At 51.2% G+C, this 24850-nt stretch overlaps 1 protein-coding gene across 5 annotated transcripts in view; it reads right to left on the reverse strand.

Annotated features, from left to right (window-relative positions):
- The window catches only part of VWA5B1 (von Willebrand factor A domain containing 5B1), a 39341-nt gene extending 15590 nt beyond the window's left edge, over nt 1–23751 (reverse strand). For 2 of the 5 annotated variants that reach the window (XM_087858302.1, XM_087858301.1), the window contains exons 1-12: nt 23613–23751; nt 21718–21870; nt 20209–20428; nt 16754–16899; nt 15729–15860; nt 14994–15118; nt 11120–11296; nt 6913–7023; nt 5034–5236; nt 4454–4568; nt 2832–3017; nt 417–606 (exon numbers count right to left, since the gene is read on the reverse strand). In XM_087858302.1, coding sequence (XP_087714428.1) covers nt 417–606; nt 2832–3017; nt 4454–4568; nt 5034–5236; nt 6913–7023; nt 11120–11296; nt 14994–15118; nt 15729–15860; nt 16754–16899; nt 20209–20428; nt 21718–21870; nt 23613–23751 — 1897 coding nt within the window. Of the gene's footprint in view, nt 1–416; nt 607–2831; nt 3018–4453; nt 4569–5033; nt 5237–6912; nt 7024–11119; nt 11297–14993; nt 15200–15728; nt 15861–16753; nt 16900–20208; nt 20480–21717; nt 21871–23612 lie in introns of all 5 variants that reach the window. The other 3 variants (XM_045782527.2, XM_087858300.1, XM_087858299.1) reach the window with 2 other exon arrangements.
- Nucleotides 23752–24850: the final 1099 nt, after the last annotated feature.

The raw sequence follows: 24850 nt of genomic DNA on the forward strand, positions 1-24850 counted from the left end.
AGTTAGAGCCAACTGTCTCTCTTCCGCTAGGCAGAGAGCTTCTGAAGGACAAGAGTCCATGTTTGCATCCTCTTTGCTCCCTATGCTGTGTTCAGTACTTAGCCTTAGTAGGTGATCCAATAAATGCCCTATGAATGGAAATTAGCACCATACAGAGGCTTTGGATGCAAACAGCTCTAGACCCGTCTGTACCCTCCCTCTTTGAGGTTTCCTGAGCTTAGCCAAATTGCTAAAATTCTCCAAGCCTCAGTTTCATCACCGGTAAAATCGGTGGAATAGGACCCATCTCCACAGCTGCTAACTCTTCAGTGAGATGGTTTGTATAGAGGGCTCAGCACACAGTAAGTGCTCAGTAAAATGTAGCAATCATGGCCTCCCTGGAAGAGAGAGCGAAGCACGAGGAGTAGCAGACAAACCAGGATTAGTGGTGGCATCTCCGGTGGATGGCTGCACATCTTTGGGCTGCCTCAGGTGGAAGTGAGCCCCCACACTCTTGGCACAGTTTCTGCTGTCTGGGCTGGGCCCCTCATCCTGGGAATGGTAGAAGACGGAACTGGAACTGCTGGAGCCCTGAGAGTGTAGCATGCTGTATCGTCTCCTCTTGTCCTGGAGGGAGGGAGAGAAGAGAGGGCTGGGAGTGGATGGCAGAAAGAACCTCTGGAGGGCAGCCAGGGCTGTGACAGGGGGTGGTGGATGTTCCATCTTTGAAGATCTGGAAAAACAGGCAAGCTTTTTGCTTGCTTGAGTCATTTAGGCAGACTTCTGTTTAAGAGATGGTGAATGGAACTGACTTCATAACATTTATATTGTTTATATTTTTAATTATCTTCTTTATTTAAAAAAATTTTAAATATAATTCTAAATGCCACTGCTGTCTCCAAGTAGGTAACCGGAATTAACAAAATGAGCCATCTGCTCTTTCCATTCCATTCTCTATGATCTAAACATATATATAAAACATAAGGGCTTTGGGGGTGATTTTTATTTTATGAGAACTGGACTATATTACTTACATGGATCAGTATCTTGAATTTCGCACTTAAAACAATTTGGAAATCCTGCTTATCAACTATTCTTTTTAACTTTCGACTGCATGATTTTCTACCACTCCTCATTTTTAAGCATTTGCATTGCGGCCCTTCATTTTTGCACTATAAAAAAATTGCTACAGAGAATCTTTGGACGTAAATCCATTTACATCACTTTTATTTCTAGGTTTTAGAGTCTTAGGAAAGATTTCTGGGCTGAAAAGTTAGGTATTTCTAATTTCATTAGTTATTTCTAGATTGCTTTCCAGGTGGGCAAGTCATTTTTACACCACAATAGGCAAGGGTACCCTTCCCCAGCAGCCCTGCTAGTACCAGGAGAAAACTTTGCCAGTCTCGTGGATAAGGAAAGGAGAAGACATTTATGTGATGATCCCTTCTAGTGGTAGGGTCCGTTGATCATCTGCTGCCTCCCAGACCTCCAAGAAGGGTCCAGACTGTTCGAAGACAGACCAACATAATGTTTAGCGTCTTCTCCCTGCATTTGAATGCCCCACTCTCCATAACATATTAACCATTATCCTGACCATGATTCTTAGGAGATTGTATAACATTCTAAAAGCTGGAAGCAATCACACACAATTCTCACTTCCCTTGCAAGATTGAAAGCACCGTTAACGCAGAGCCCACATTCCTGTTTGGAAAGTTTATTAGAGCTGGGGAGGGGCCACCCAGTTTAGACGACCACGTGCCATCCAGTTTGCCATAGTCCCCACCACTCCTCTTGCCTCTCTATGGACTCCAGGATAAATGCTACCCTTCATGGCGTTTTCCCCTTTTATTTTTAGAAATCCATTTCATTCATTTTATACCTGCTCAGTCCCTCTAGGCAATGAGTTGGTGACTCCTGCTTAAAAATAAAACAAGATGACAAATCCTTCAAGCAGGAATGGAGAGACTCACTAAAGAGGAGGGATGGGGAAATTTCAGGCAATCCCCCACATTCTAGCATGAATCCCACCTTTCTTTCAGAAGTGCCTCACTTTTATCTCACTTCTGTCACCACATACAAGAGAATGATCCGTGTAAGCAAAGCACAAACTCATCTGAGGAGACATGACCTGAATAGAGCTTTTGGGGAAAGAAACCTGAGTTCAGTTGTCCTGAACTGAGTTGTTTGTCAAAATCACTTTGGAGAGATTATGTCAAATACAGGTTCCTGGGCCTTACCCTCAAAGACTTTTATTCAGCAGACCTGGGTTGGAGCTTGGGCTCTGCATTTTATTTTTTTATTATAATTTTTAAAGTTAAATTTAATTTTATTTAAATTCAATTAATTAACATATAGCATATTATTAGTTTCAGAGGTAGAGTTCAGTGACTCTGCATTTCATTTTCTTTATTTTTTAAAAAGATTTATTTATTTATTTGAGAGAGAGAGCTGGGGGAGGTGCAGATGGGGAGAGAATCCTGAGGCAGAATCCCTTCTGAACACAGAGTTCAACGCGGGACTCAATCTCAGGACCCTGAGATCAAGACTTGAGCCAAAATCAAGAGTTGGCCACTTAACCAACTGAGCCACCAGGCACCCCTTGGGCTCTGCATTTTAAACACATTCCCCCAATTTTTCTGCTGTAGGGGATCTTAAGAACCACGTATTGCAACGATAGCATTTACCCAAGAAGTGTCACCATGACCACAGGCCCATGGCCTGGCACCAGACCCCACAACTGTAAAGCTAGATCCGATTAGTTCCTAGCGGCCACCAATAGTCTTTCCACCTAAGGATGGTTTTGTGGGCAAGGTTCTGGAGCCACGGAGTTCTAGAATGTCTAAGATACTTACAGATCTGGGATGGGAGATGTATAAGGAGGCATCACACACAATGCCATATCCCACCAGCCGCTCTCCGGGGAAGAGGGAGCTGGTGCTCACAGGTGAGATCAGGACCTCGGTGGTCTCAGGGAAGACCCACTCCACAGTTACATCACTCAGGACTGGGGCCATGGCCTTCTTCAGGGATTTGATCATCTGTTGGGCAGGGTTAGAACATGGGTTGGGGGACGTGTGAGCAGGGGCATGCACAGAGGAGGAGCACAAATACCATGTGGGTATGAGCCTGGGGGTGTGTGAGCAGAGAAGAAGACACAATAGGCCTTGGATGGCTTGTCCAGCAGTGAACAGGCCTCTGAGCTTCTTAGACTATTAGAATGTCAGAGTTGGATCAGATCTTGCTTCTCTAAGCTTGGCATTTTATAATGAGGAGATCTAAGACCCAGAGGAAGGTTGAGACAAGCCTGGGGCCCAAAGAAAGTTTGTGTCAAAGCATGGACTGGATAGTGATCTTGAGCAAGTTAATTTGCCTTTCTGGGCCTCAGTTTCCTTTTCCGGTAAAGTGAATTAGTAATTTTCAACTCTCAATGTAGTTGGGAGGATTAGCTGAGATACTGGACTTGAAGTCGCTGCCTCATGATAGGTGTTCAGTAAACGATAGCTGTGGTTTTGCATCACTTAGGCTGATTTCTTCAAACATACCGCAAAGCTGGAGAAAAATGATTTGGGGCTTATGGCAGCCATAAGGGTGCACTCCCAGATGCCCATTGGGGGAAGACTGTGACCTTTTGCTGCAAGGAATGCAGTTAGGTGATAGTCTCCAGATGCAATGTCCCAGCTTTCCAGCCAAGACCACACCTCTCTCTGGAAGACCCCCGACAATGACTGAGCACATCAGGGATACTAGTGCCTGGCGTTTCAGCCCAATTTGAGGACCTAATGGGTAATCTTTGCTCCAGAGCTCCCTGTTGCATTGGCTAAGACCTTGCCAGGCTTGCAGTCTGAAGCTCTCCCTGCTCAATCCTGCTTCCCTCTTTCTCTTTCACGGGTATGCATGTGCATTATAGGCTGAACAGTTCTCCTTCCTGCTTCTTCATCTTTTTCTTTCACAGACATTATTCCCCAATGAACCTCTTGTAGTTATGAGCTTCTTAAATCCAGCTCTGTCTCTGCTTCCTGGAGGATCTGGACTGACCCAAGGATTTTCTAAGAGTTGGGTTATTTGTGCCAACTGTGCAGAAAATGGAGAGATGACTATAATCTTGATCTCTGGGTCCTTTAGATGCTTCTGAGCCACCATTTGTCATCATCAGGAATGTGGCCAGGAATGACCCCCAACACAATTCCTTATCCATAGAGGCAGTGACTCTTTCAGAGCCCCAGTTCCGCCCAGCCGTGGATGGAGCATGTGATCCAGTGACTGGAGACCAGTGGATCTAGTGTCCTCTACTAACTCCAGGAGTTGCCTGCTCTGTGGCCTCTACCTCTCTGATTCTCACTAGGGTGTATTGTGGCCTAGTGGGGAGCTCAGACTTGGGTGAAATGAAATCCCAGCTCTACCACTGAGTTGCTGTATGACCGGTCTGGGCCTCTGAGGTACCAGCACCAGAAGAGGCTGAGCTCCTCTTGCCTACCTTGGGTTGGAGGCGCTCCCCCTCCACCAGAAACTCAGCACTGCCCTTGGACACAGTTGCCAGCCCTCTCACCAGTCTGTGGCAGACGTTGGGTCCAATTCCAAAGCTATAGCACCTGGGGGAAGGGGAGAAGAGAGGCTGCTACTTCCCATCCTCTGTGTTCTCTTTGTCCCTTTGGTGGGGAAAGGGACAGAGCATGATCCAGCAGAGCTATCTGAGAGCTGACCCTAGCTTCAGGCAGAGGGTGAGGGAGAAGGCAGACAGCCATCAGTGGGCACTCACATTCACAATAGCACATAAACTCCCAGCCCAGGACAGAGTCAAAGCAGCAGGAAGGACTTCCTCCACCTAGGCTGCCCTTTGGGATCTATCTGCAGAGGTGTGGTTATCTCATCCCACCTGAACTCTTGAAGGAAAAAGGCGAACATTAAAGTCAACTACACCACCCTGGAGACAAAGCACTGTAGGAACTGGAGTTCTCTCCTTTCCTTCTGGCATTTTATATGATGTCCCACTTCCAGCACCCCCAGCCCAGGGCAGCCCAGGATAACCAAGGCCTAGACCTTCAGCCTGTGCCCACCTGGTGGAGAAGGCATGGTTTCTCAGCAGTTCTAGCACCTTGCCGGTATTGTTGACGGCACCATCTGTGATCAGGAAGAGAAGCCGCGGGTGACCTCGGCGCACTGGCTGCCGAATGATCCACTTGAGTGGGGAAAGGATGTTGGTGCCACCCATGTCAGCACGCATTCTCTGGATGTTGTCACAGGCCATGGCCACGCTCTCCTGCAGGGAAGGGCCACAGACAGGGAAGATAGGCCCCAGGATCACCATATGGAGCTGAGACCGTAAGCCCCCTGGAGGATGAGTCCTTCGTTTCCCTAGATCTTAGATCCATGGATCCGTGGATCCCTTAGATCCAAGCACAGGAGGAATGGATGGCCACTCATTTGGTGTGATTCTGCCCAATAACACCCCCTACGAATGCCCTAAATGCTGTCCATGATGTGCTAACTCACCACTGTCCTTTCTTTTTTCCTCATTAAAAATATAAACACCCCTGGAAAAGGTAGCATGTCAAGCCCCGATTGCTCAGCACAAATGAGTCCTTTTTTGATGAGCGAGGCAGGAGGTGTAGTGGTAAAACCACCATGCTAGAAATCTTAAAACTCAAGTTCTGGCCCACCTGTGGTGCTAAATCCCTACAGCACCTTGAGGAAATCATATGCCCAGTGTGGGCTTCAGATTCTTTTCCTCCTGGATCAACACTGTGGAACCCAACTGGCCAAGGACTCCTGGCACTGGGTGGATGTCACTGCAGCAAGGACAGATTCTCACTGGACATCAGATGTTCTGCTCCTGAGTCATGAAGATGTTCTTCCAATACCCATGCTTGGGGTAATGGCACGTATCAAAAGTCTTGAAATGGATATATACCTTTTGAGCCAACAAGACTAAAGATTTATCCCAAGGGAGTCATTAAGGATGGGTGTGGAGTCTTTGCTACAAAGTTGACTGAATAGAAAAATGTGGAAGCAACTGACAGCTCAACTGTAGGGATTTAGTTCAATAGCTTCTGATTTATCCGTGCAGTGAAATACCAGGCAGCCATTAAAGCCAGTAAAGCCATGGAAATATGCTTATGATAGGCTGTTGTGTTAGAAAGTAGGTTAGAGAATGGTATGGCAGGTCTAATCCTATCTTTATTAAAAAAGGGTATAAATGCATAGAATAAAGTCTGGAGGGATTTATACTGAGCTTGTAATGGTGGTTTTTTTTTTTTTCTGATGTGATCATGGGAGACTTTTTAATTTTTCTTTTTGATTATCCAGATTTAAAAATTGTGGGACAATCAATATGTATAATATTTTTGTATTTTAAAAACATAATAAGTTATTTTTCATTGAAACGTGTTCTTCCTTTCTCCCTCCCCTCCCTTACATTTTTTCTTCCTGTTTCTAGACCTGGACAGGATATGCTCCAGTTTCGAATGTGCTGCTGGGGCCCCAGTCCTCTTGTTCTAAATTGTAGTTTGAGCCTTGTGAGTTCTATTCTTAGCCCACCTCCCCACCTATTCACTCTGTAACCCCTTACCATTCGCTGCTTTAGCTCAACCTTGTAGGAGTCTATCGTTCTCTTGAAACAGAAGCTTCAGTGAGTGGCAGGCCTAGGATATATCCTCTCTCTACCCCTTCCCTGCACCTCCTCTCTGTGCACACCCATACTTTGCTCAAAATAGTCCTTATTTTAAAGAGGAGGGATGTCAGAAGATGAGATGTCAGCAAATGGCCTACTCAGAGACAGCCTCTCTAGTTCCCTGCTGTGGGCATCATTGAGTTTCCACGGGGCAGGGGGGAGCAGCTCCTGAGGCAGGCCTCAGGGTCACCTGCACTTTCTTTTTCTTCTTTTCCTCTGCTCCTCATCACCCACCCATCCCAGACCCAGCCCTACCCCCTCCTTACCTCACTGTAGGTCTGACTGGAAGGGAAGAGGGTCTTAAATGTGGATCCAAACCCAATGACATTGAAGAGGCAGGCTGGCATGAGGCTCTTAAGAGCCACCAGCATGGCATCCTGGCAGGCAAGAAAGGGATTTTCAGAGTTCGGGAAGGAATTACTAGCTCTGCCATCACCCAGCAGTATTCTCATCCCAGCACAGAAGCAGCCTCCAGACGGGCTTTCACCCCTCTGCCCGCACCCAACAGTGCCTTCTCCCTCAGATCAAGAAATTTGCTGACAGAGACCAGAGTCTGGACCAAAGCCATCGTCATAAAACTTCTCATCTGTGTAGCAAGTCTGACTTCTCAAAGCCTTTCTATTATTCTTGCCAGCTCCATTTCACCTCCTGCTGACCCTGACAGGTAGGAAGAGCAGGGAGCATCCACTCCCTTCTGCAAAAATGAAATCAACGTCCAAGGGAGGCATGTGGCTGGGTCCAGGGCACACTGTGGGTGGAACAGACTTTCATCCAGGCCTTTCTGCATCCGACGCTCCTTACTTATGGTTAACTCAGGACAAGTCTCTAAGGGGCAGTCTCTTCAGCGCATATTTGTTAAATGCCCAGGAGATACTTTATATGCATTACTTCACGTAATCCTTACCATGACGCTTTAGGCAGGCACAATATGATCCCCATTTTATACAAGAGAAAACTGAGGCACAGAGGGGTGCAATGACTCATTGGTGAGCATTCTGAGAGTAGTAGAGCCAGCACTCAAACGTGTGTCACTGTGCCTCCAAAGTCTGGGAACATTACAGAGTCCTAACTGACTTAACTATGCAACACCAGGAGCCCTTGATGAGGACTGTTGAAATAAATAATCACAAGGAGGAAAGGTGGAGGAGATGGCAGGAGGGATGATGATGATGATGATGATGATGAAGATGATGGCGGCAGCACAGAGCAACAATAAATCTCAAGCAATTACTATGTGCCAAGCCCTGTGCTAAGCACTTTCTATTAACTATCTCATTTCATCGCTATAACATGTATTATAGTACAGTGGGTTTAAATCTCACTTTTACCATTACTAACTTGACCTTGGACGAGTTAGGTCACTCCTTGGAACCTCAGCTTGGCACGTAGTAAACATTCAGTAAATGGTTACTGTCACCAGTCCAATGAGAAACATATTAATAGCAACACCTCTGTTTTACAGAGAAGGAAACTGAGGTTCAGGGTGGTTAAGAGGTTGCACTGGATCACAAAACCTAAGAACAGGACAGCTTTTAAAACATAGCTCAAAGATCATTATTCCTGTTGGCTCTCTGCCCTGGCACAGAGCCCAGGAATGAGGGGCTCTCCCTCATCCCTGAGTAGTTTATCGATGGCACCCTAGGGATCTCAGCATGACTTCGGAGAGACAAACTGTATTCCAGAATCAAGAAGGAAGCAGTTAGTTGCAACTGGATCTTGGGAACTTCCGCAGCCTATAGCCTTGCAGGCTCCACAGACCTGCAGCCCCTCTCCCATCCCCTCTGTAAACATCAAACATTAATGTCAATGTTCCCTCATCTCTTCTTATTGCCCACGTCAGTACATTTTGTGTCTCTACAGAAGAAGTCAATATCTCCTTATTTTTTCATTAGCCGCGAATGTCTATTCCTGCTAGTGGGAGACTCTGCTGATCCATAAAGATTGTCTCTGATTGCACCTGTTAGAATTTTTAAAGCCATGTTTTTGGTAGCCAGGGGCAGCTGGAGAATGAGACCAGCTGCAGGAAATTAAATTGGCTGAACTTTCCCCCGTGGTGTGGCTATTCAGATTTCTCTCTCCTACCTTCCTAAGCCTAGTTTTTCCCAAAACGGTCTACCTAACGGGCCGCAATTAATGACTCAAGCAAATCGCCTATGGCCTCATTGCCAGTGGGGAAAGGAGTGTGTGCCTTGCGTAATTTCGGCACCTTTCTCTCAAAGGGGGCATGTGTAGCAGAATGGATTGTGCCAGGGCAAAGCCATTTGTGAAGGAATGACCTTGAGCTCAGTGAGCCGAACTGGAAAAGCAAGCAGAAGAGACACCAAAGGGGAAAGGCACTGAGAGGGGAGCCAGATGAAGTTATTGTCTGAAAATTCTGGAAGGTAAATGTTGGAAAGGTCTTTAGTTCAGGAAATGGATTTCCATTCATAAACTAACTCCATTTATCTGGTAGTAACAGCCTGGAACCCAGAGATGACAAGGATATAGAGAATGAGTCCAGGCTCAGCCTGAGAAAAAAATGCCATGGTCAATTATTGATGTCTGTCTGGCCTTGGGAGAGGGAAACAAAGGGACATGTGACATATGTTTGCCCTCCCTGAATTAATTTTTCCTTCTCACTTTACAGAAAGGATAACTGAATCCCAGAGCTGAGAGTCAACTTGTCCAAAGCCACATAGCAAGTCAGTGGCAGAACGATCCCCAAACCCAGGCATTGCTCTTTCTACTAAGCCATGGAGCGGAAATGACATAATCAGAGAAGAGAGTTTTTCTCAGTAGAAGAGTATTATCATTCCCTATCAACAGGGTAAGGAAAATGAGCACTGATCCAAGATAGGGAAGGCTTTGATTTCCTCATTAGATCTGTGATGCTGGGGAAAACAGCCTCTTGGAGACTCAGTTTCCTTACTGGGAAAATGGATTAAACGCTCTCTAAGAGACATCATAAGATCCCATGATACTTTAGAGTAACTGAAGAGATGTCTTACACATTGATAGAGCTATGGAATGAAATACACATGGGCACACAGGCCTGCAGTGTGCTTAAGCAGGACTATGGACAGCTCCCTGTCTGATTCTTGCCTTAGATAGACGGCAGAGTTCGGGAGAAGGTGACAACCAGTCCCACACCTCAGTGTCAAGAAGCTTCAAACAGGAACTTTGGTCTCATATATGATTGCTCAGTCATACGTCCAATCATAGCAAGCCTGAGGAGATAGCTGGTATCACAGATCTCACCCAAACCCTCCCCTCCTTGCCAGTCCTGTTGCCCTGGAAACAAGAGTTTGCTCCAGGGACCAACTAGGGGGAGGGATGAAATTTCAGATGACAGCAGAGCCTTCTCTCTTCTTGTTCCCACATCCTTCATTTCCTTGAACTATGCGCTTTTACCCAGTTCAATAAACAGCGACTGGGGGCTTTTTATGCATAAGTACAGAGCCAGGCTCCACAGGGAGAGATAGATGAGAAAGATCTGGTCCTTTCCCTTAATGAGTTCATAACTCCAAAAGAGGAGGCACACGTCTACACAATAAAAAATACAAAGAAGAGCTAGATAATGCCATAATCGAGGTGAATAATCTCCTGAGGGAGATGAAATGCTTCTGGATACATGGGGAGGAAGGTTTATCACTCTTCTGTGCTCCTTCAGAACTTCCCACTGCAATGAGGCCATGCTCCCAGCTATGGCTGGTTAGCAGGGCTGCCCCTTCGCTTGACTGTGAGCTCCTGGAGGGCAGGACTTATGTTTACAGCCTGCTGTCTTTCCACATGGCCAAGCACAGGGCTTTGCACATATCAGGCACTTGAAAAAAAAATGAACCAAATATTTTCTACTGGATGATACACTCCTTAAGGCCATGTGCAATGAATCTCTAATGTCAGGTGGTAGGAACAGAGACAGGAGTTTCATTTTAGACCACACCAGCTGTGTGACGTTGGGAAGGTTACCGAAATTTTCAGGATTGGCTTTCCCATGTGGAAAATGGTGACAATAGGGCCAACCTCACAGAATTATTGTTCGGATTAATCACCAAGCTGTGCATTAAGTGGCTAGGGTTGTATCTGATACATAGTAAGCTTCAGCAAATGTTGGTTCATTCCTCTCTTTTCTGGGCCCCTCATCACTCAGGACCTAGTGAGGTGTTTCAGCCAGAGCAGGCCCTCAGCAAAGGTTTGCAGAGTGCCAAGGAAAGCTCTAGAGGACTTCATCCCTTGGACAATAATTCTACCTCCATTCACACCCCTTCAAAGTTTTATGTTGGGAACAAGTTGAGTTTGGGTGTCTCTGTTCAGACTGATTTTTAAAAGTTAAGTTGTTCCTTGTAGTCATGGGTAGTCATTGAGGAAAGCAGTTCAGGTGTGGAAGGAGGGCTGCTTGGAACACAAGAGTACTGAGGAAGCTGGTTTGGGGGAGCACAGATGATCTACCCGGGAGCCCTAAGTCCCCGGGGATGGGGGTCCTCATACAGGTACCTTGACACGGTGAATGTTGGTCCCACTCATGCTGCCGCTCCGGTCAATGAGGAAGATAAACTCCCCATGGGTCTTTCTCAGGTTTGGCTGGACTGATTGGAGGTCAGGGCAGAAGTTGAGCATGATGACCGAATGGTGGGGAATGTCCTTGTGGAGGCGTTTCCGGATGATTTCTGTCTGGAGGACAAAGGAAAACTCACTTTGGGCATTCCAGGGGTCCAGAGCTGCTCCTCGGGGCTCACGCTGGTCCCCCCATTCCTCACCAGGCTTTGCCAAGATCCCACTCACGCTCTGCACAAGACAGTCCCAGGTCGTCTGCACCTGGCTCTTCCGTGTGCTAGACTTTCACAGTTGCATGGACTTCGGAGGCAGAAAGACCGGGGTTTAAATCCCAGCTCTCACCGTCCCGCCCTGTGATCTTGTTCAAGTCCCTCCTCTGGGTCTGTTTCTTGATTTATAAAGTGGGGAAATGACGTCCCCTTCTCAGGGCGGTTAGGGGATGACCCTGGGCAGGAAGCCCCCACACAGGTGCTGGCCCTCAGCTGGAAAGCATCTCTCTGGCTTTCACCTCCAGGGTCTAAGCCACTCTCCAGCTCAGCTGTCCTGGGTTTACTGATTCTGATTCTCTCTCTCTGCTAACTTCCTACTCTTCTTCAGATTTTCCCTCTTCAGGACACCTGCCCCCATCTTTAGGGTGGACTGACGAGTGCTTATTTCCTCATCCATGGCATGAAGACAATGGTGCCTATTTCACTGAGTTCAGTGTCATGCTTGTGAAGCCTGCTGTCTGGCACAGAGCAGCTGTCTCCAAATAGGAGTCACCGTCACTAAACCCTCTGGGGTTTAACTTAGAGCCCCATGGAGAGATGGGCTCCTAAACATTAAAGGGAGGACAGATTCGTAGTTCTTTATCTTTTTGTGTGTGTGTGTGTTTTTTTTTTTTTTTTTGCTGGCCCTGGCATGCTGCTGCTGAACGCGGCTTCCGGACGCACCCACGCATGCTGAGCCAAATCTCATTTCCTCGTCCTCATGCTGCCCCCCCTTTGCACCCCGACTTCCTCTCTCTCTTTGTCTGTGTCTGTGTCCCTGGGTCGCTGTGTCTGTTTCTCTGTTTTTATTGGAGCCCCTTCCTCAACTCAGTCGATGACATCATCATGCACACAGGTGTTCAAACCCAAGACCTAGGGGTTGTCCTGGGTTCCTCTCTGTGCTCACCCCGTACATCTACCATTCAGCAAAGGATCGTCATTTCTGCAGCTAAGATGTTTCTGAACGTGTCTTCTGCTCTCTGCCCCACTGCCACCACCCCAGTGCAGGACAGTATTGTCTCTTGTCTGGACCCTGAGGGGCCTCTTTCTGCCACCTTTATCTCCCTGCGCATCATTCTTTTTTTTTTCCATTTATTTACGAGAGAGAGAGAGCGCGCGCATGAGCAGGGAGAGGGGCAGAGGAAGAGGGACAAGCAGTCTCTCCGCTGAGCAGGGGCCAGAGGTGGGGCTGGATCCCAGGACCCCAAGAGCATGACCTGAGCCAAAGTCAGATGCTTAACCGACCGAGCCACCCAGGCACCCCTCCTTGCGGTCCCTTCTACATAGGGCAGGGAGTGTGACCATTCTTGTCATCTGTTGTTTAAACAATAGCTTCCCCTCATACTTAGCATCATGGTACGAGGCCCCCTGATGCCTGACCCATGCCTCTCTGTTCACCCCATCTTTGCCCGCTCTTCTCCCAGCATTTCAGCAACACCGGCCACCTGTTTCCTGAACATGTCACCATGTCCTCCTTCTGGTTCTGAGCACGATCTTCTGTTCTTCACCACTCACCAGGTCTCATTCTCAGACAGGCTTTCTCTAAACCCTGGGCTAACCAGCACCCACACTTATCACTCATTATCATATTATCTTGCTTTATTTCCTTCATAGTCCCCAGTCCTCTCCACACTGATCTTGCTCATTCATTTACTTCTTGTCTGTGCTAGAATGTAAGCTTCATGAGAACAAGGATGTGTCATTTTTAGCGTTGTCTCCCCACTGCCTAGAGAAGAGCCTGACATCTACTGGGGACACAGTGTTTGTTGAAAGAATACATGAGAGGATGAATCTGTGTGGGTCTTTTTATCTGCCACTGACCTATGTGTGCATCTCTGGGGTTTTTTCACCCCAGTCTTTCTGTCTCTACTTGTCTCTGCTTCTCTCTGCATCTCTATCTCTGGTACATGGTGTCTTCCTCTGTGTCATTTGCTGCCTCTTTGCTAAATCACAGCTTTTGACAGCGTGTCATACCCACTCTTCCTGATTGATGTTCACCCTCTGGAGGCCTGCCTCCCTCTTTGGTGAGGGATCGTGCCCCCCCCCCCCCCCCCGTGGAGCTCCTTTGCCAAAGGCCACTGCCCAGCCTGGCTCTCTGGAAGACAGAGCCTTAGGCAGCAACAGCCACATCTGCTGGTGAAAGGAGCCCCTTCTGGGAACCTGATTTTTGCCTCTCAGAGAGGATTCTCCAATGTCTCCTCTGGTTGCCTTTATCCAATTACAATAAACTCATCACTTCTTAGCAGCTTTGAGTGATCCCTAGCATCCCTGGAGCTCACGAGAATACAGGGTATTTGCATAACCAACCCAAGGTGGCAAATTATCATTTGCTTCGGCAGTCCCAGAGCTAATTGGTAGGTGTTGGCAGGCAGGGGAGCCAGCCCCAGGCCTGGGAGCCCCACTGCCTCCACTGTTGCCCACATGCTATAGTTCCCACAGCTCAGGGCCACTTCCACTCTGAGAATCTGGCCCCAGCCTCTTCTCTCAATGACTCATCTGGGGGAGAGGGCCCCTCTGGGAAGGCAGGTGTTTCCAGTGGGGACCCTAACATGGAATGATATGGGCCGTGAGCTACTGACCCTTTCCCTTTGCCTCCCTCCCACCCCCCACCAGGCCCCTCCAGGGATGTCTAACAATGGGGATGACATGAGTAGGAAGCGGTCTACACATTCCCATACCTCCCCCCTCTGCCATAGTCCTCTGCCAGTCAGGGAGGGGCTCTTAAATCCAGCGAAGCTGCCCCCAGGATCGACTCTTAAGTCCTTAGCCTCACGTCGACCAAAGCCAACTCCCAAGAGAACGATCTTTACCTCCTCCCAGCTCACCAGTCCTTTTTGGGTGCTAAACCTCAATGTTCTCATCTAAAAAGGGGAGACCAAAAAAAGAAGTGTGCCATCGTTCTTAAACCTGACTTGGCATTCAGGGCCTGGCTTGGTGTGCAGGGCCATGAGCAGGAAACTCTGCTGGTATAACTTAGAGCCAGGGTCCCGGCCTTGTACCAGCCTTCCCCAGCTCACCCCTCTGTGGAGGCCTCCTCATACTGGCACTTCATGGGGGGGGGGGCTTGGGCCGAGAAAGGGTCTTCTTCAGGCTTTCTCTGCTCTGCCTTTATTCTTTACATAATAGCAGCAAGGATCTCAGAGGAAGGACGAGCAGGAGACCCATTCAGCAGGTGGGAAAAGAAGGGCCCAGGGGTAAAGATGGGGCTGGGAGGGCACCTGCCTATAGGGTCCTGGGGGCCCTGTGGGGTGGAGTAACTTGGAGAAGACCAAGGTTGTTTTTGCCACCCGCCTAGAATGTCACCTGGCTTAGGCCCCTTGGTGGCACCAGGAGGAGGTGGCCTGGCAGGAGGTGGGAGGACAGGGTGCCTGCTGCATCTGGCTGTCCATCTTCCCAGCGGCGCCCCAGCCCGCTGAGGGAAACAGGGATGAGGATCTGCCACCAGCTTGCTGTGGGAGTGACCCGATAAGCCACCCCCTTCCCCTGCTTGGTATCCTTGTTGGTCCAGTGGTGACCAAGTGTCACCCCCCTTCTGCCACCACAGACTCGGTCCCAGCCACCCTCACCTGTCTCTCTGCCCTGCTGTCCTTCTTCATCCCTTTAATAAACTCCGTTCTTCCTTTCAAGTGCTGCTCGAACTCTCCCAGGGTCATGTCCCCTTTCTCCATCAGGACGTGTGGCATGTGGGGCTCTGCAGAGATGAGATCAGCTCTTGGCACTTGTCCGAATGTGAGGACAACACCAGGGAATTCACGGTGGGGAGGACTCCCGATTGGAAGAGGGGGATAGAATCCCTGACTGCCTGGCGTGGTGTGGGGCCATGGGAGACTCCTTAGCCGGGAGGCAGGAGAGCCTAGTGGTCTCGGATAACTCACTGTCTCTCTCTGGGCCTCAGTTTACCCATCTGTAAAACGGGAGAGAGACCGGGCTCTGATCTTTTCAGATCCTGACATTTTATGAATCCTTAAAGAGACAAAAGAGTTGCTCTCTGAGTGTTCAGAGCTGGGAGGGTCTCATTGAGCTTAGGATTTCAGAGGTCATCTGCTCAGCTTCCCTGGAGGCAATGCACCCCAATGGGTGAAGGAGACCCTGGGGCCTCTGGAGCTAGAATCCGGGCACTCAGCTTTGCCAGCTGGATTCATGTTTCCAGGAGCCACGTAGCTGGTCTCCTCTCTCTGCCACATGCCCCTGCGCTCTCCCCGGCCTGGCCACTGGACCAGGGGCCGCGTGCCTGTGCCCCACGGGATCAGCATCTCTTCCCTCCCACAGGCTCCCCAGGGGCCCCGCCTGGCGCACAGTACCGCTGGGATGGATGAGGATCTCCACGGACCGGTCGAAGGTGTGCCTGTTGGCCAAGGTGATGATGATGCTCTTGGCTGACCGTGCACTCGGGGCGGCGTCGGCTCGGATCTCGTGGGTGGGACTCTCCACCCCTGTGGGGCGCAGAGAGGCGGAGTAGGCTCGGCAGTCTCGGAAGAAACAGGACTCAGAGGGGGACACGGAGACACAGGTCAGAGATGAGGGGCTCCTGACCTGCTGTGTAACCACGGACAGGCCTCCTCTATTCCCCCATCTGAAAAATGGGGGCTTAGACAGATGGTGTCGATGGCCTTTCCTGCCCCGACCTCAGGATCCACTGGGGTCAAAGGGTGGCTTCCTCTCAGGGCGCATAAAGAAAGAAAGAGCTCAACGTTCGATCTCCGGGCCCTCTCTAAGTGCTTTTCATGTTGGAACGTCATGCTGCTCTGGGAGAACACTGAGTGGCAAGAAACCGTGTCCTTGTATCCCTTTAAAATCTTGAGTGGGTTGGGGAGGGGAGCCATCAGAACAATGGTCCCCAACTCCGGCTGCACGTTAGAATCACCCGGGAGCTCTGACATATTCCAATGCTTGGGACACACCCCAGACCACTGTCATCAGTAGCTCTGGGTGGAGTCTGGGTGGCAGGATTTGAAAGCTCCGCAGGTGATTCGACCATGCAAAGTAAGAACTAGGAAGCACCTCTGCGGCCGTGGCCTCTAGGAGAGGACCAAGGACATCCATGGCCCTTTGGACATCACCCCACGGGAGCCATTGAGGTGGACATGGGGACAGCCTTGAAGTCTGTCCTTGGGAGGGGCTCATCTTTGGGCCAGTTGTAGGGGTTCAGGAAGCGGGGGTCCATGAGGTTCCATGAACTTCAGATTGTCTTCCATCTGGGCAGGACCGCTTCCCTACCCTCTCCCTCCTCTCCATCCCTGGCAGCTTTTGGCCCAAAGCCCTCCCCACTTTGGGGCCTCAGGTCTCCTTCCCAGCCCCAGTCCGGATCTGGGCAGCTGTGTCTCACCTGCGAGCAGGCACGGCCCACGAATCTCCAGCTGGAAGTTGAACTCGTACTCCATGGGGTTGGACACGTTGGTGTCGAGGAGAGACGCCAGGCATAGCTTGCTCCAGGAGTCCAGAGAGCGGGTGCCGAAGCAATGCTTGTCTTTGCTGGGAAGGGGGTCAAGACGAGGAGGAGAGGAGGCAGGGGGCCAGTGGAAAGGCAGAAGACAATGGTGAGCCCAGGCAGCCCGGGGACCCCTGCAGCTCAGCTCTCAAGGGGGCTGATCAGCTTCCTCCCACTTTACACCCTTAGCCCCACGACCTGCCTCCTGGGAGAGCCCGGACTCAGGCATAAGGTGCAGCTTCCTACAGTGGATGGGCCGGGCGCCAGGCCTGGTGCCCCCCAGCAGCAGCGCACAGCGTTCTCACCAGTGTCCCTAGAAGAGGCATCAGGGCCCCCATCTCCCCATTTCCCACATGGGAAAATAGAGGCTCCACCAGATGAAGCGGCTAGCCTAAGTTCCCACGGCTAGGACTTGGCAGAAAGCGCGTCCTTGCCAGGTCAGTCTTACTACACAGTGAAGAGGTTAACACCACATCACCCTGCTTCTTGGCTCCCTGCCCTTCTCTACGAGCTGGGAGCCCCTGCACAAGTCACTTCTCCAAGCCTCAGTTTCTCATCCATGAAATGGGGATAATAATGAGGCGCCTTTAGCCAGAGCTCAGTGAAGTGTCACCTGCTGAAGGCTCAAGTTGCTGGGCTCTCTTCCTGGGTTATCCCCACCCTGTCTCTGATCCCGCTCCATCCCCCACCCCCAGGGCCACACCCTCTAAGCTCTTTGCTCTCAGTGCTTAATACTTGACACACAGGGCTCCTTGTGAAGTCCCGGTGGTGGTGGGGGGAGGTGGCAGGGTGCGGTGGCATGTGGTTGTGTGTGTTCAATGGAAGACAGCGCATTGTGTCCTGAATCACATTCAATCACTTCCTTTGTTTGTTCGCTGCTGTGTTTCTGAGCTCGGTCTATGTGGGTCTATGTGGCTGTCTGCAAACCAGCCTTTGCGGGGACACGAGATTACTTGGGGGCATCTCTTATCATGTACTTATTTCTTCCAGCCTCCCTGTGTCAACAGATGACGAGGCCATGAAGATCCTCGTCTGCGTCCCTTTTTTGGACTTAGGAAAGACTATGTCTGGGGCTACTGGGTCAAAGGCATGTAGGTGCTGTCTTTGCACCTGCTGACATCGGCACCACTGAGCCTTCTGTGTTCAAGAGGCAGGGCCTACCAGAGCTGGGAACATTCAAGACCTTGGTGGGTCCAGGAACTAGAGGTCTGGGAGGCCCTGAGATGTTTATTCTTGCCCCTTCCGGCAGGCAGAGTGAAACAGGTGCTCTCGAGAGAAGCCGGCAACAAATCCCCATGAACCTCAAAGTGGCTCAGACAGAGCGACACAAGAAAAAATAAGAATATTAGGTAACACCAAGTGCTAGGGAGGAGGAGGAAAGAGGAAGACTCTGGTGGAAACTTTCCAGCCTAGAAAGCAAATCTGACAATACACCACATGCGTCTGATGTTCCTGGTCTGACACTGGCTTGTGCTGCCAGCTTCTCTGCTGTGCCAACAGGAGTCCTCACCCTAGGCTTCAAGATCCTATCATCGGACTCTCCATCATCCCTCTGACCTCTCTCTTTCCTGCTCCCATGCTGCTACAGCCATATTAGCCTTCCTGCTTCTCCTCCAGCACACCATGTCCGCTGCTGCCTCAGGGCCTTTGCACTTACCACTTGCTCTGCCCTCTGCCCAGAATGTTCTTCCTCCAGTGTATTTCCACCCTCCCTTTCTTCAGATCAGGCTTCAAATGTTGCCTAAACCATCTATTCCTGCTAAAATAGCAACCTATTTATCTATCTATCCCCCTCTAGCCTCTATGCTATGAAGCATTTAGTTTTATAGAACTCACCCAAGGTATTACATGTTATGGGCTTATCTCTTTACTGTCTGTCCCCATGTCCCCCACCCCCATCAGAATGCCAGCCCCATGAGGGCAGGGACCTTGTCTGTCTAGTTTACTGCTGTATTCCCAGCACCCAGAACCATGCCTGGTACACAGTAGGTGTTTAATTACTGTTCAGGTAATTACCGAGGAGTGCCCTCCAGGCTGACTTCACATGGGAAGCTGCAATAACCCTCCCCCCAGCTCGGCCTGAGGCCAGCATTTTAGCGGTAGCAACCAGAAGTTTGCTGACACTGTCTTCTGTGTTCCCGGCTGTCCCCAGAACCCTACCAAGGTGTGTATGAAACTCCTGGATATACAGGGTGCACTGTCCTGGATTTCAGCTTGGCTCAAAGGTTTGAGACAGGGCTTGGGGTTGCGGGAGTTAAGTAGTTTAACTGGACATTAATTGTGAGTGTTATTTTAATGTCAAAATGGTGCAAAGACACTCTGGAATAGATTTTAAAAATTCACCCATGAATGATAAAATATAAGACCTCAAAAGACATGTGAACGCAACGAGTAAGAAGGGCCTCCTCTCTCCCTTAATGGGAAATGCTCGCCCTCCTCAGTCCTCAGGTGGGGAAAAGGGAGGAGACCCAATTTCAGCAGCAGGGGCTTCAGGCTGGGACCCACCCTCTCTTTCTGCCTACCCCTCGAGGGCAGCAGAGAGAAACTGTCCTGCCTTGGGCTTGCAGTGTTCCCCGCCCCACCTTGCTGAAACACCTTGTAATGGCTTTTTGTTGCTTTGGGAGAGATCTGAAGTTGGCCAGGGCCACACGGTGTCCCTTGTGTCTACAGCCTTGTCTCCTGTCGCCCTGCTTTGGTTTCTTTCTGGAGTCCTGTCCTTGCTACCTCAGGGCCTTTGCCACTGCTGTTCTTATCTGTGGGAACGTTCCTCTCTGTGAACACCTCCCCGTCCTTGCCCAGCTCCCACTCCCAGAGCAGCCTGGCCTGGCCCCTGGGCCCGCAGGGTGGGTCCCTCTTTTATACTGTCAGCCCAATGAACTTCTCCTTCATGGCTCTTCTCACGTCATTAATTATGCATGCAAGCCCAGAAACAATTACCTACACATCAGTAGTGTTCTTATTGGATCATGATCTCTCCCACCAAGCTCCAAACAGGGAGGAGCCACCTTGGCGTGGTGCCCTCTGTATTCCTAATACTCAGCTCCGTGCCTAGCATCTAGTAGGTGCTCAGAAAACACCTCCTGTGTGCAGTATAAAATAAAGCCTGGACATTCTAATCCCAAGCTATCCAAATACCAGAGCTTCTGGCCCATAGCGACAGGGGGCATTTCAGGGAGATTCTGAGTGCTCTGAATGGGAGCGGAGGGGAGCAATTATTTGGATGGTGGCCGCTTTAGCACTGAGCCCCGCCTTCTTCTCCCTACCTCTCCCACCCCTCACTCCCCTGCCTTCCTCCGATGGACTCCCTGCGGCCCCCCAAGGCTCTACCCCTGGTCCGGGCTGGGGCTCCTTACCCTTGGGTCTGCTGGGTGGAGGGGCCGATGCTCTTGGTGCAGCACTGGGGCACGGTCGGGGCGCAGACGGCAGGCAGCAGGACCCGCACAGCCCCGCTGGGCAGCGTCGGGAGCTCCGAGGAGGTGCTGACAAAGACAGTGACGTTCTCCATGGGGGCGATGGTCCCCAGGTTGACCACGAACAGGATCCGCTCCAAATCCTCATCCAAAGCCAGCTTCCCTGGTGTGCAGGAAGGAGGGGTGACAGAAATCCCCTCTTGCAGAGTGTTCCCTAAGCGACAGGCCTGGAGTCAGCAGCTATGCATGTGTTACCTCTAGTTCCCTGTAAGGGTGGTAGGTTTGTAAGCCCCTTTTGCTGATGGGAAAACTGAGGCTTAGCGTGAGGGTGCAACTTGCCCAAGTCATTCAGCGAATAACTGACTCGTTGAACTGGGGTCTGAACCCACAGAGATCTCTACTTTCCATTGCACCCTGCTGGGAGTGGGAGGCTGGGACCCGCAAAACCCAGGCAGAAGTCACATCCCCGTTCCTTCCCAGACTCTGCTCCCCCTGAAAGAATCGCATTCAAGCACCCTCCCAGCTTTGGGGCAAGCGTTTTTGTTCATTTCTCTCCTGTTGTCTGAGAGGCCCATTTCCTCACCCCTGCTTAGCCAGCATCACCCAGCCACCAAGTGCTCCATGAAAGCCTCCCTGATGCCCCCTCGGCCCCTCTCTCCCTCCTGTGACATTATCCAGACCTCTTCTGCCAGAGCCACTCCCTCCTCCCACCTCCTGTTGCGGTTACCCCGAAGAAGCGTGTCCTAGCTCTTCTTCCAGCCTGTGAGCAGCTGTAACAACTTGAAAGCAACTTGGTATCTTACACATGCTGGGTGCTCATTAAAGGATTCTCGAATGTCTTGATGACCGGGTAAACAAACCGCATTCGATCGCAGACCCAATGGTAAGAATCTCTTACGTCACATGATACTTGGTCTGAATTCAAACCCCTACTGTCACTAACCTGCTGTGTGAACTTGGGCCAGTCACTCACCCTCTCTGTGCCTCAGTAGACTCAAGAGCAGGCCCAGTAGCCATGATTCAAGTCCTTCCTCTGTATCAGAGACTGTCATCTCTGCAACCACGTCTCTGTTGAGCTTTGGGTGCATACAATTATTTGTTCCATTTTACGGATGAAGTTTAATTTTTTATTTAAGCTCATACCACTGGCAAGCAACAGGATGGGGAGTCAAGCCCTAGTGTGATTCATTCCACAGCCTCTGAGCTCAACGGACATGCTATCGAGAGAGGTAGAGGCAACAGCTCATGGGGTTGTTGCCTCTGATCTTCACCACGATTTTGAGGGGAGAGCAGGAACGAGGTTCAGAGAGGTTGAATGATTGGCCTGAGGTCACACAGGATTCCTGACTCCTGGTGTAGTGCTCTCTCTACCCTACCCCACTGCTGTCCTTCCAGTCTGCTCGAGACCCCAGATGGGCCCGGGCCCTGCCACAGCCCTTCTGTCCTCCTCACCTGTGACAGTGGTGGCTCGGATGCGGGTGCCCTCAAAGTGGGTGCTCTCCATCTTGGCTTTGTCCTTGATCTGTACTGTCACGACGCGGTCGGCAATGACTGCCTCAAAGCCGATCACTGTGGTATATTCATCCAGTGGGTACACGAAGAGGCCTGCAGGGGAAGGGCCCAGCATCACGGGGTGCCCCAGCCGCACCCTGCACACCCCACCCCTGGGAGGGAAGCCAAGTCTTTTGCCAGATCGATGGACGGTACTCACTGCCACTTAGAGGACGCTGGGGGGCTCCAGTGGGGACCTCGTGGCTCTGGGGCTGGTCAGGTAAGGGCACCAGAGGCATTGTGGGAGCAGTGGGGCAAAGGCACAGCTGCTCCTGTGTCCCAGCTAGCCTTACTTCGCTGGCATGTGAGACCCACGTGGCCAGGGCTTCTAGGTTTTCAAGACACCGTGGAAATCCAGGTTTTTATGTGACTTGTTCTATGTGCCAAGGAGCTGGGGCATCGGAGGAGATAGACGAAGGCTCTAATCCAGTCCCTGCCACCCCTCCTAGCCTGGTGACCGTGAATAAGACACCTGGCTTCTTGAAGCCTCACAGCCCCATCTGTAAAATGGGGCCGATAGAGCCAAACTCATGGGCTTGTCGCAAAACTGGAAAAAGTAGCCACCATGATTTAGCCGTGTGCCCTGTGTTTTTATACCTTTGTGCTTCTCAGACTCTAAGAGCACATGCGTCACCTGGGTGAGGGGTGGGTCTTGTTAAAATGCAGATTCTGATTCAGTAGTTTCAGGACAAATTCTGAGATTCTGCATTTCCACTCAGCTCCTGAGTGATGCCGATGGCTTGGGGGCCACTCTTGAGGGATGGAGGTAGGATCTCATTTGATGCGCCCATGAACCCTGGGGCAGCCCAATGCCTGGCCCATGGTGATCCCCCCATAGACCCTGGCTCCCGTCCCTCTGAGCCGCAGCCTCCTTATCTACAAAATGGGGAGACTGGCTCTCCCTGAACGTGGAAAGCCTAAGGACCGTCCCCATGATAGCCAGTCCTTTAGTCTCCTGGGCCCCTAGCAAGTTCCATTTTAAGTCGCCCCCTGGAGATTTTCCTGAACAGACCACCAGGGTGGTCTTCTCGGCCCAGAAGTTTTCTGAGGAAAAGTCAGTTTCCCTGCAGGTTTCTTTGGGAACCGAGATGGTTGGGACAGAGGGTGGTACCCCAAGACATGAAGTCTGGGGGTTAGGAGGCCCCCCTCACTGTGGATGAGGAGGAATCCTAGCCACAGTAAGACTTTACACAGCCCCTCCTGGCCAGCCTTCCTGTGCCCCCCTTCCTGAAGTGGGAAGAGAGGCGATTGATTTACAGACTTCTGCCGGCCAGCGTCCCGCACGCTCTCGCCTGCCCCGCACTGATGATTCATCGTCTCACACTGCTTTTCATGCCACACTGTCCTTGCTTGCGCATTACCTCATTGGCTCCTCCTGCAAACCCCGGCGTCCCGACGGGCAGAGGAGCGTCCCGATCTGCAGGAGGACAGTGGCTTCCCCAAGGTCACAGAGGCAAGCGTGGGAGCTCCTGGTTCTCTGTGGAGTGTTGATGCCTCTCCTACTGGGAGGCTCCCTGAGAAAGTGGGGGGACCGGCCATTTGACGCAGGTGGGAATGCCTTGTGGGATGGAGATAGTGGCGGGACAGCCGGCTGGGGCTGAGCCCAAATCCTGACCCGATGAGCTACTGGCTTGGAGGCCTGAGAGGAGGAACTGCCGTGCCTATTTCACAGATGAGCAAACTGAGGCTCGGAAAATGTACATGCCTTGCCCTGTGTGGATCGGCTAATACGTGTCAAGGTGAGGATTACACACGATGGAGGTGGGCCCTGGGGAAGCCGCAACAGGGGTCCTCACCTTGGAAGGGCTGGGCTTCCAGGTTGCCGTAGGTGAGAGAGGCAGTCAGCCCCAGGGCGTACCCACTGACGAAGGAGGTGACATCGGAGGCGGTGAGGGGCAGGGCAGCCCCTGTGATCTGGTTCAGCAGACCAGGCATCCCGCTGGCTACTCAGCCTTCAGGACCTGCAAGACACAGGAAGGGCGGAAAGTGGGGAGAGGTGCCCCCATCCCTTCCCCGCCCCGGCCTCCACTTCTGCCCCCACAGGCAGCCAGCATGCTGTTCTCCCAGTTCTCCCCATGCTCTTCCCAGGGAGTGACTCCTGTTCACTCTCAACCATCCCTGAGAGAAGTAGGAATTCCCTTACTTTCCATTTCACAGCAGAGAAACTGAGCCCTAAAGACATGTGGCCTGCCTGGGTTCACTCAGTGGGAGGGAGCAGAGTCAGGGTTAGAGCCCAAGGAGGTTGACGGCCAACCTGGAATTCTCCCCAAAGGACAGGGCTCCCCGAACTCAGGATGGGAACCCAGGGACACAGGCGTCCCTTTGTCAGTCCCTTCATCTCTGCTCCCTAGGCAGGATGAGGGAGAGGAGATAGTGCACCCCATCCCTCCTTCTCTGATTGCAGAGGGCATCTAGAAGGAATCTACCCACCGCCGTCAGCACTGGTTGTGAGGGCGGCGAGGAGTACCCCCAAAAGATACTCAAGTGAAAGGAGCCACCTGTTTCCTCTAGGTGTGCAGGTCAAAAGGCTGGGAGTCATCCTGGCGCCTCTTTTTCACCCTGCAGCCCCCATAGCAGTCCAACGGCTAAAGCTTGTGATTTATCTCTGCAAACGCCTGGCACCCACCCATTCTCCGCCACCGGCATCCTCGTCCCAGCCACCACCGTATCCATGTGGACCAAGATTCCCAGTTGGCCTCTTGAATCTACTGCTCCCCCCAATCCATTCTCTCCTCAGTGGCCAGGCCTCCCTAGCGACGCACCAGTTGGAGAGCTCTCCAGCTCCCGCCACCCAGCTCCTGGGGCAGAGACCAAAACCTTTAGGACGGCCGAGGGCCTGTGTAGTCTGGCCTGCTGGCTTCTCCAGCGGGTCAGTCACCTCATCCTCACAGCCCTTGTGGCTCTCCCAGCTTCCAGTCCATTCCTCAAACATGTCCTGGGATCTCCCACCTTGGTCCTGCCATTCACCCCCGAAAGGCTCACCCTATGACCCACTTTTAAACTAGTAACCTCCATCTAGTCCTTTGGTGTCAAC

This window comes from Ursus americanus, chromosome 33 (genome assembly GCF_024610735.1).
Source record: "Ursus americanus isolate L20-20 chromosome 33, mUrsAme1.1.p, whole genome shotgun sequence".
Classification (NCBI taxonomy): Eukaryota; Metazoa; Chordata; class Mammalia; order Carnivora; family Ursidae; genus Ursus; species Ursus americanus.